Consider the following 11,410-nt stretch of genomic DNA (forward strand, 5'->3'; position numbering starts at 1 on the left):
TTATGCTGTAACAGTGCCACGCGTTCCGCGTGGGCCTGCCGCTTTTTCCCTCCTTATTTCATTCACTAAACTCCATTTATGATGCTTTCAATTGATGATCACTTTGGCATATTCAGATGCAGTAAATGACTTGAAAAGCCTTACGCAGCTGAGGAATGAAGGTCGATTCTTCGAAGAAGCACGCCTGCTCAGGCTCCGTTAGAGAGTTCATGAAGTGCGCCCTAACAAAAAACACAAAAGGAAAACAGAAGAAAGCAAAAAAAAAATTACTGTGGAGGTGCCGGGGTTTGAACCCGGGACTTCTCACATGCGAAGCGAGCGCTCTACCACTGAGCTACACCCCCGACACGGACGGCGAGTTCCATTATCACCTCGCCACGAGTCACAGCACATCTACTCTATCGGTAAAAAAAAAAGAGAGCAGCGCTATTCAGTAGCTCTGGTCACCCGATTTTGTTTTAGTTTTTTTCTAGTGCGTGGCGCTGTTGCGAAGAGTACTGCGAAGTCGAAACAAGACTGACATCCCATTTACGGTGGAAGCTGAAGAAATTGCGTATAGCACTGCACGGGCTCATAACATGTAATAAATAAATAAATAAATAAATAAATAAATAAATAAATAAATAAATAAATAAATAAATGTTGCGTTCGATTCGGTACTCGAATTGAATAGTGCATATTCGAACTACTGAATATTTTTCGAATACTTTTCGAATAATTAGCACCGACGGGAAAACCCCTAAGGAATAACACGTCGGAGGAGAGAAGGATCCTTTTTTAAATTAGTGAATCGCCGAGATGCATGCAGGTCAAGCTTTTCCGGGACTATCGAAGCTTTACTCACCACCGGAAGAAGAAATTTTTGCTTCAAACTGCAGTGTCGCCGAAGCAAGTGTGTCCTCAACCCACTATCATTATCATGAAATTCGCGATGTTCATTCATGAAATAATATTTAACTTTTAGGTCCCTGTGTTTTTTAAAAGCTGGTGGCAAAGTACCACCTCGAGTGCTGAAGTAACTGCTGTATTCACCCTACACTTAAAAAAATACCTCAAAAGCTCTAATCAATACTGCTTACGAGCATACCTCAGTTTTCATAATTGTGGTACGTTTTGTTTGTTAGATTTAGCGGTAATGTTGCCTTGTTAAAGTTTGTGAATATTTGTTTAAAATAAAGAGTAGAATTGCCCCGCCACGGTGGTCTAGTGGTTATGGCGCTCGACTGCTGACCCGAAGATCGCGGGATGGAATCCCGGCCGCAGCGGCTGCATTTTCGATGTAAGCTAAAATGCTTGAGGCCCGTGTGCTTGGATTTAGATGCACGTTAAAGAAACCCAGGTGGTCGAAATTTCCGGAGCCCCTCACTACGACGTCCCTCATCATCATATCGTAGCTTTGGGACGTTAAACCCCAGATATTATGTTATTAAAGAGTGGAATTCTAGGCCTGTCTTAAAAATTATTGCCTTACTATTCGATTTGTGGAGATCACTATGCGATTCGGTTCTAAATCTTGCTATTCGCGATCCCCTAATTGTTAGTATAGTATAAGTATGCACACGAATTCATTACAGTAGACGCAACTAAGAGTTTTATTACATTTATGCGTTTTTTTTACATCCTCTATTTGAGACGCTTCACATAGCAGGCGGAGCACTGAAAATGGTACCTCTGACAGAAGAAAGCATAATTAACGGAAAAATACTCATACTTGATACCGGCCTGATTATTCCTATGCGTTCGGCAGTACCTCGTCATCGTCAAGTAGAAAGCCAGCTTACTAATGTGGGCTCCGGCAGATCTGCAATTAGTTGTTCGAGTTTTCGCGAACGATTCCGCAAAATTTTAGTCCCCACTTTCGAAGCAAGTGTGTGATGGTCGCATACTATAAAAACGCCTCATAGAAATGCGCTGCACGAATAGAAAAACCTGTTACGTTGGCAATTAAAAAAAAAAGAGAAAAACGTTCATTACCATCCACCAGGCCTGTAGTCATTTTGGGGGCACGTGTCTCTCCCCTTTCCCAATAAACTTTTTGATGATACAGGCTGTTTTACCAAAAATAAATGATGAAAATCAGTATTTTTCACAACTAGTAAGGCCTTCAACAAGTACCCGCCAGAAAAAAATTCCTGGCTACGGGCCTGCCGTCCACCGTGCTTTATTCGTTTCTGTGGACGTTTAATTAGCGTAAACGTTGCGCGAAAGGGTGAGGAGGAGAGAATGTTAAATTTACTTTTGCGATGTTTATTATTGACAAACATTATGAGTGATGCCGTACGCTCATAAAGGTTCTTGTGCAGGTTAAAGCGTTTCTCTATAGTTTCTCGAAATAACGGCTGCCTGCCTTGCAGCTACCGTCTCGTCCTACTGTGTTGGAAAACTGGCCGGCTCACAATAAGTGATGCTGCTGGTTTGCGCTTCGGATATTCTCGCGCCCTTGATAATCTACGGACGGTAAGATAACGTTGTTTTCGACACCGTTGCTCGGTTTGGCGTGCTGCAAAGTCTAAGAAAAGCGACCCTGGATTTCTGTAAACACTTGTCTCATTGCGCCCAAAACATTTATGTGAAACCTAACGCCGCACAAGCATTTTTAAAGATATGTTTACGTGCTTGAGTTGCTTTGAATCCACTAACAGAGTCATGTGTACCGAGCAGGGCTAGACTTGTTGTCGAACCGGTCAGATTGCTGCATTAACTACTCGCCACTAGATGGCGAGCGGATCAGCCTTTGGATAATACTTTTGATAGTGCCTCGATGCGCGCGCCCTGCGGGAATCAAGAAAGCCTACTTTTGGAGCTTTGACTACTGGCGCGTAGATTGTGCATTGAAGTTCAGCGCTTCGCGAGGCGTCGTTGGTTTACCGGTTTTACGAAATCTCTTTCGAATAGCTTGACGCTGTATTTTCGCATGCGGAACACGGTAACGCAAGCGTTTAACACGATACGAAAACTGCCTAATACGAATACCTCTTGTCGCCGGTGCTTCTCCGAACGCCAGTCGGGGCTTCTCGATGTCAGGATTCAACATTATTTTCATTTTCAACGACATTTGGGCGAAGAGACGCCGGTCGTACATAAAGTCGCCATCTTTGCAGTGCGCGGCGCAAAGCACCGCACTCTGCGATAGCTTCCATTCATTTCGCCTCACTGCGACATCCCGCAGTTTTCGGAGCTTTACGTCTCTCAGAAAAGCGCGAAAGCTGGTGCCGGCCGTGACATACGTGTTCCAGAAGCCTACGGCCGCGAATTTTGTTTGCATCGTACTACATACTACAAGAGAATTCAAACTCTTCTCATTTAGCTGCTTGTACAGGGGCGTCACGCAAAAAAGGGAGGGGTGTGGCTACAGGGAGTTCTGCTCACGGGCGGCGGCGAGCTGGGATTGCCGTCATTTTCGTGTGTGTCCGATTTCGCCGGCCACACCGCTAGAGCTCCACGTCGTCTGCTACACTCTTGATGAGGTCCTGGTTAAATGATGGCTATATCCAGGAAACCAGACAAAAATGATCGGTTTCCTGGCTGTATCTAGCACTTTAAGCGGGATCTGATCAAGAGTGTAGCAGAGAATTAGAGCACCAATTATAAATTAAATACGCGAAGGCAAGATTTTTCGCTGTCACTATCATTACCTACCCAACAGATACTACACATTCAGAGCCAATTCGACCCAACTCAAATTTCACTGCAGTTGGCCTTTAGGTATCCGGACTGCTCCCTTCCAGTGATGGAGGCGGAGGCATACCACATACATGTCCGGGCTTACAACCAGAACGCTGCTGTCTGAAAGCAAGCGGACCTCTACTGCAGTGACACGACCTGCTAGGATCATTAAGGCGAAAGGCTTAGATGCCCCACGGGACGCGAGAATTGATCATCGGCGCCTGCGGCGTCAACCCGAGTGATGCAAAAGATCATCACTTGATTACGTCACTACATGACATCATCATGACGTCACAGACCAACAATATTTGTGACGTCATCATGGCGTCACATGGCATCGTATCTTGGTCAGAGTTGCGCCGATCACGTAGGCATCGTGGAGGCAGTACAATACCACGTGAAAATTCCGGCAGATCCCACGCGTTGAGGGAGTCGACGTCATGCGAAGAAGGTAGCTGGCAGCTGCCTGTGCAGCATTTTTTTTTTATTTGAGCACAGCGTTTCGAGGTGAACCGGCGTCTCCTTGCATTTTGATTAGTTGTGCGCACATCGTGGGCTTACAAAACATATCCACGACACTGATGCCCAAAGGGTAGCTTAGTGAGACGTAACTTCGGCACTCACGTCAGAGCATGGACGTCGTAGAAGTTGAAACGTAGTGGACGATACGGTGCGATGATGAGCATATCAGAAGTAGCAGTTGTTCACGTATACTGCCGGGGCCGTGAAACGGTTGACTAAAGCTTGCGGAGTCATCGGAGTACATATATAATGTATATTACACTGCTGCAAAAGCGGATAGCCAACACTGCAACCACGATTGACGTTGCCCCGAAGAAGCTAGTCTTGTATGGAGGAACAAGTCGTATTACTTTCGGACAGTAAGCCCGCTCTGGAACTATTAAAGCATGGGTCGGCCTTGGAGAAGCGCACTCAAAGATCGCTGCATAGTCTTAGACACCTGCACAACGTTGGACTTGACATAAAGTTTCAATGGCTTTCATCGCATGTGGGTTTAGCGGGTAACGAGGCGGCTGGTAGATTTTTCCGGAATTCTTTGGAACCTAGGCCAACGAAGAAGGCTCCCAGAGAACATCAACTTCTTTTAAAAGAAGCTGTCAACATACATTTCCATTCCTTGTGGTTGACACCTTACCAGCCATGTGTGACAAAAGGACCAACCAGGCCAGAGGCCTCTGTCTTACATCGCATTCGAAAGGGGTCAGCGCGTACACCAGCATGGCTCCAGAAGATCAGGCTTTCCGCGACGCCATTGTAACCGGCTTGTAAGACCTGTAAGACCGGTAGCACAACAGTGCAAATGGTATCGTGTTTCCGCGTGGTCACTGGACATTCAGGAGGGAGCTGTCGCGGCTAGTTTTGAAGTTTTTAAACGTTACAGTCTTATATATGACTGGTGAAGACTTATGAGTGACATTTATGTTGGCGTGTGGTGTGGTGACATGGGGGTCGGGCACAACACTGTATGCGGGATTAGCTTATAGCCTTATGAGCCACCGGCATGTACATTGCCGAGTCGCGCTGCGCGCGACCTATTGGTAGCCTGCCCGCGCTTCGCTTCAAAAAGGCCATTATATAAACGTAATCCGAAAGTAGGAAACCGGGCCGCAAATCTCGCAAGGCTAGACGCGCCTGCAACCTACAAACTCCTCATATCATCACCATTGCCTCGACATGGCGCCTGTACAAGATCTTTCCCTGACTCACATGCAAGCGCTGGCGTAGCTCTGCTTTAGAATACTCGATTTCCAAAGTCTGTTCGCACTGTTCCCGAGTTGATATTTATGCGTATTACGTGTGACGCTACCCGTATTCCAAGGGTCATAGTAAGCGGGCATGCGCCAGACGTGTCTGAGGGATTTATGAATTGAAGGGATTCATGACATACGCGGCATTAGTTACATGTTGTTCATGTGACGACCCTTTAAATGTCTTCGGCATGCACTCATGTCCCCCTATGCCAACTCTGGTATGTGCCAAATCAAGGAGATGGCCATGAGAGCGTCCAGCCGTAGGCGGGGATAATAGATAGATAGATAGATAGATAGATAGATAGATAGATAGATAGATAGATAGATAGATAGATAGATAGATAGAAAGAAAGAAAGAAAGAAGAAAGAAAGAAAGAAAGAAAGAAAGAAAGAAAGAAAGAAAGAAAGAAAGAAAGAAATGGTCAAAGTGTCTTCGGTCTGCAAAGAAATGCATCGCAATTTAAAAACAAGAAGATGGCTTTCACCCTCGAGTCGTCTGGGGTGAATCCATAAGAGACCCTGTAAGTTTTACAGCGAAAGCTGTTGTGAGATCATTTCAGCGGCCGTTTTTGGCGCCGTAGTTGTCCGCCGCCGCCGCCGCCGCCGGTGTCCGTAACCAGTATCGCTCGAAATAGGAAAAAAAACGAAATAAGAAAAAAAATCCAGGATGGAACGAGGTTCGAACCTGGGCCCTCTGCGTGGGAGCCCAGTATTCAACCTCTGAGCCATGCCGGTGCTTGAAACTGCTTTGCAAAAAGGTCCTATACAGGCTTCATGTCGGGAAGGAACCACATTAGCATATGCAATATAGCGTAGTAGAAGAGTAAAATAAGCACCAAGCGTCGCACAACGCGAATTCTGTAACCAGGCGTCACACAATGCAAATTGCGCAACGAGAAGGTTGTTGAATGCTTCCAACACATTACAAAGGGCTCTGCCATAATTCTTCATCGTCATCAGGCACAGCATCAACAAAATGCGCATAATGCCTTACATGCGTTTAGCAGGTACCATCGCTCTCCGTAGAATGACGAAAAATGGCACAGTGCCTGCTCCCCTACTTCTGAAAAATTACAATGGTTTATAGCGTAGTGGGTTCCTCGCAAGCGCACTTGTATTGGTTGCCAAGGAAGCCCATAGGCTCATGATCCATTTCCTCGGGGTCTCAGTAAATTTCTTCGCCCCCGTCCCCCCGTCTCTCTCCCACGTCAACGTATGTTATACAGCATGACGGGAGAGGGAAATAGCGACCGGGCGTCACCCAATGCAAATTACATAACTGGTGGCTCGTTTAAAGATTCCAACCCATTACAAAGGGCTGAGCCATAATTCTTCGTCGCCATCAATCGTCGCGTCAACAAAGTGCACATAATGCCTTACAGACGTGTAGCTGGTGCCCGCTTCTCCGCAGGATGATGAATAATGGCTTAGTGGGTGCTTCCTAACTTCAAAAAAATTGTGATTTATGGCGTAGTGGGTACCTTTCTAGTGTACTTGTATTGTAGCCCCAAGAGAGCTTAACGGGCTCTAGAAACGCCGCTCTTCCAGCTTTCGCTGTGACTGTGCTGCGGGTTCAGCGCAGGCCTGGCGTTATTTTTGGATAATAAATGATAACAGACACCACAAAACTTTGCTTCAATTTATGCACAACACAAGCCTTGAAGCAAATGTATAATACACAGACACACTTCAAACATTATACTGTAAGGGCAGATCTGCATCTCAATAAGGAAAGTTTAGCTCTACTGCAATGTGATGAAATGAAGTACTGTGAATGTATTCCAGTCTCTATGAAATGAAATATCTTGTCACTTCTTAATGACAGTAGTCTCACATGACAGTAATCTTATCCATGGTACCCCAGAAAGCCGTGCTTTTTTTAAATTCAGCACCGCGGAAAAGAATCCTTGGCAAAATATCCGGCAGGCCTCAAGCATTGGGTGAATCAGTGTTATGCGAAGCAGTCAGCGCGCAGCAGCCAATACAAGATTCTTGGCTTTCAGCCAAGCGTTACGTGGGTGGATCCATGTATTTGTGTAAAGTGAGTAGTTGTACGGTACGCATATCGTGGGCTTACCAGCACGCCGACTGCACTGTAGTGTAGAGGGTAACTCACGGTCCGACGTAGCGCTGGCACTCACGTTAGAGCAGAGACCAGTTTTAGCGCAACGAAGCGCAGACTACAGTGCGATGATGAGCATATCGGCAAACAAACGCAACGATTAATTATAGTGTGCGGAGTCAAAGGTGCACATATGTAATCTTTGGTACATTGGTGTAAAATGCGATAGCCAACTGTGCAATCGCAGTTGCCTTTGTAACGCTTCCACGGGGCCTTTCTCCAAAGCAGCTTCAAGCACTGGCGTGGGTCTGTGGTAAAATACTCTACTGCCGTGCAGAATACGTGGGTTCCATTCCGGCTGGGTATTCTTATCTTCCATTCCTATTATTCTTAGCTTCCATCCGCATATGGTAGCGAGATCAAAATCGTAGCGAGATCAGCGAGAATTACAGCCGCAGAACAGCGATCAGCGCTGAAGTAAACCAGGGCGGATATGTTTTCATTTCATAAAACAGTACATGGCAGAAGTGCTTTGCTGAGTTTCTAAATGATAAGCTTTAATTTATCTTGATTAACCATCTCTAGGTGGTGCAATACTCAGAAGTTGTTGTACACTTTTTCAAGCAGAAGTCAAGTAAGAGCTTGAAGGCATGGTCGTATAGTAAACGTCCAAATATTTATTATTGGCTGTCATGTGATGAGCTTGTAATACGTATTGAGGAATGTATATAGATTGCTGTGGAAAAATAGCGTTTCAGAATTAAGTTGAATGCAGCCATTTTCATCGTTCTATAGAGAATAAACATTCAATGATTGGAACAAAAAATTGTATACTAAGAAACAAATCTCCCCCCTGGCACCTATCTTGAGCGACATGTTTTTAGCTAAGTTACATCTACTGGTGTTTAAGAAACACCCTCGAATGTTGTGATCTACGAATTATGAGCGAATACGTACAAGATTTTATAAATCAAGACACTGCCCATAAACGCCTTGACCAGGAAGCCACGATTTTCTAAATCGTAGAACATTTTCGCCCAACGCGTTTTAAAGGAGAATCGGCGTTTGGCAATAATCAATTTAACTTGCACGGACAGTCGGGCGAGTTGGTATGAATGCGTTGTTCAAGAAAACGGCACAACAGAGAAGACGAAAACAATTCATCCGTACCATCTCGCCCAACCGTTAGTCCTGCTTAATTTTACTGCAAACATACGTGGCAGGCTTTTCGCCTCCGAACCAACCAAAGGCTCCTGTTGATACAATGTTTATGAAGCGTGGAACTGTTAACCTATACATCACTAGCGCTGGTGTAGGTATTCTTCTCATGCTGCCGAAAGCAGCCTGCGTGAACGGGCATGACGTCTTATTTGAGCCGGTGACCCAACCCGCATTCGCCTCCATTGCTTGCAGTGAAAAAGCGCAGAACCCGGACGGCGCCCCTCCGCACCCGTCTAAAAAATGCAGAAGGTGGCGGTCAGTTCTCTATGTATAACATATTGCGCGGGATGAAAAAGGAGGCCAGATATGTAAACGTAAAGGCGGTTTTTTTTCCGACGCCGCTGATTCTAAAGGGACAGTGACGGATGGCCCCGCCACGGTGGTCTAGTGGTTAGGGCGCTCTACTGCTGACCCGAAGGTCCCGGGATTGAATCCCGGCCACGGCGGCTGCATTTTCGATGGAGGCGAAAATGTTTGAGGCCCGTGTACTTAGATTTAGGTGCACGTTAAAGAACCTCAGGCGGTCGAAATTTCCGGAGCCCTCCACTACGGAGTCTCTCATAATCATCTCGTGGTTTTGGGACGTTAAACCCCAGATATTATATTATTATTACAGTGCCGGATGAGTGAAGCTGCCTATGAAAATCCCGAAGGATGTCAAAAGATGCGCTAGAACCATTTTCGTGTTATGTGCAGAAGGCGTAGCCTTCCATGCGCCACTGGCACCTAGTGGGAAATCCATCGGTCAGAGAAGCCACTGTGTAAACGATCGGCAGAGCGAACATAGACACCACGTTAAACGCTACAGAGATGGACAACTGTCCGTACAGTACAATGTATGTGGTGGCCTTGGTTATTTTCAAACAGTTGCATAATTCCCTACTAGAAAGATAAATGCACTGTAGCGTAGGCTACGTACGCGACTCGAACTCTGTAATGAGCGAAGGGTCCATAATGAGCCAAACGTGAAAGTTTATAAGCACACCTTCAGTCCTGTTGGGCTCACTTTGTGCCTGTCTTTCAAAGCGCAACCAAATCTGTATACCGTGCCATGAACTTGATTCTCTGGCGTGGCAATCCAGCGTCAAGACACTACCACGATTTCATGAAACGAGCCCACACGTATTGGCAGTGTTCAACCGAGAGATGCCGCAATTGTTTCGTCTCGAATGTCTTTCCACAGTTCCATGAATTGCGCTCCTCGACCCCTTTCTCCAACCTTTGCCTCCAGGCGTCGCAGTTGCTCGGGCGAGAAATACGATTTCCAGTCACCGGGTTTCCCTTTCCGAACAAGGCGGTACTTTCTAAGGTCGCCTTCGTAAGCCGACTTGTCTGGCACCGTAGTTTCCGTTCTACGTGTCTTCCACACCGGATCCACACCCTGAACGTCCAGCACGAGCACGCTTTGCATGTACTCGGCCGTGGTCCTCTCCAGAAGGCTCTGTAAAAGGCCCTCGTCCCTCTCCAGGCGCTTTCCATAGTGGTCCCCAAGGAAATAAGCCAGTTTGAGTGCCACTTCGCGTGTGTTCTTCTTCAAGTCTTCGTAGGTCAAGAAAAGCAAGTTGGGCTCGTTCCTCAGAGCGTAACCGGAAGCTACGTGGTCGAAATAGTCGCCGTAGCCAAAGTCTCCGCGCAAGAAGGCGTCGAAGAATTCGTCGAAGGTACCGTCGCGGAAGTTGAACATGCTGAGCGACGTTGCCATGTGGTAGAAGGACACGCAGGTATCCCAAGGGTTGCGGGCCACGTAAACGTACTTCGCTTCGGGATTCATGGTTTCCTTGGCGAGAGGCTCGTGAGTGGTGAATAGCCTGATGGGCAGCGGCGACTCCCAGCCTTCGGTCTCCATACGGCCGATGAAGCGAACGTAGCGTATAAATTCGGCATGGTTTGGCACGGCCTCGCCGCCTTTAAGGATGAGTTCGATAATGTACATGACCCAGTGTGTGCCCGCCTTGGGATACGTGCACTGGATCAAGTCTCCTTTCTTCGCACGAAACTTCAGACTCTCCCTGAAGAGCTCCGGCTCCAGGCCAGGACATCGTGGCACACCATCTATCATTTGGCAGTACGGCTTCCTAGGCGCCATGTCTGGAAAATGCAATGATGGCTTCACCCGAACGTCTTCTCAGCTGCTGCAAGAAAGTGAACAAAAAGTCAGCAAAGGATGCATGAGCAAACTATAAGCAAATGAAATGTACACAGAAATATATCTAACGTTATGAGAAAACTATAGCAGTCACTCATATTAGGAGGCATTTCATATTCGTGATTATGGTTGAAATGTGCCGCTCACTCACAGTGCTTGCGCTGACCCCCATCTGTGTAACTCGTACTGAGGTACCACGACAAAAAAAATCAGGTGCTCTTCCCCTATCGCGAAAATAGGGGCAAGGGAAGCTTGACGTGGGCGTGCGTCACCTACTGCTTTCTTTCTTTCTTTCTTTCTTTCTTTCTTTCTTTCTTTCTTTCTTTCTTTCTTTCTTTCTTTCTTTCTTTCTTTCTTTCTTTCTTTCTTTCTTTCTTTCTTTCTTTCTTTCTTTCTTAATGCGCAATGCTCTCTAGTAGCGTAAGCGTTTACTTATGTTATAGGCAGCGGCCGTCCCCGGAACGTTGCTTTCTGGCTAAATCGGCATGGCGCCTTTCACGTTATTTCCAGCGTCCGCCAGCCTCTAGAACGGCCCAACGAAAG

The 11,410-nt window shown here is 46.5% G+C and overlaps 1 protein-coding gene and 1 non-coding gene across 2 annotated transcripts; both read right to left on the reverse strand.

Moving 5' to 3' along the window:
- Positions 1-272: 272 nt before the first annotated feature.
- Positions 273-344, reverse strand: Trnaa-cgc (transfer RNA alanine (anticodon CGC)). The gene has a single exon. It is a non-coding gene; the product is annotated as a tRNA-Ala (tRNA).
- A 9,512-nt stretch (positions 345-9,856) lies between these two features.
- On the reverse strand, positions 9,857-10,807 carry LOC119391629 (sulfotransferase ssu-1). Its single transcript, XM_037659297.1, has one exon. It carries the CDS (start codon positions 10,805-10,807, stop codon positions 9,857-9,859), a length of 951 nt encoding a protein of 316 aa, XP_037515225.1.
- Positions 10,808-11,410: the final 603 nt, after the last annotated feature.

This window comes from Rhipicephalus sanguineus, chromosome 4 (assembly GCF_013339695.2).
Source record: "Rhipicephalus sanguineus isolate Rsan-2018 chromosome 4, BIME_Rsan_1.4, whole genome shotgun sequence".
In the NCBI taxonomy this organism is placed as follows: Eukaryota; Metazoa; Arthropoda; class Arachnida; order Ixodida; family Ixodidae; genus Rhipicephalus; species Rhipicephalus sanguineus.

Coding starts and splice junctions, on each gene's coding strand:
- LOC119391629 (XM_037659297.1), bottom strand. CDS start 10,807: ATGGCGCCTAGGAAGCCGTACTGCCAAATGATAGATGGTGTGCCACGA.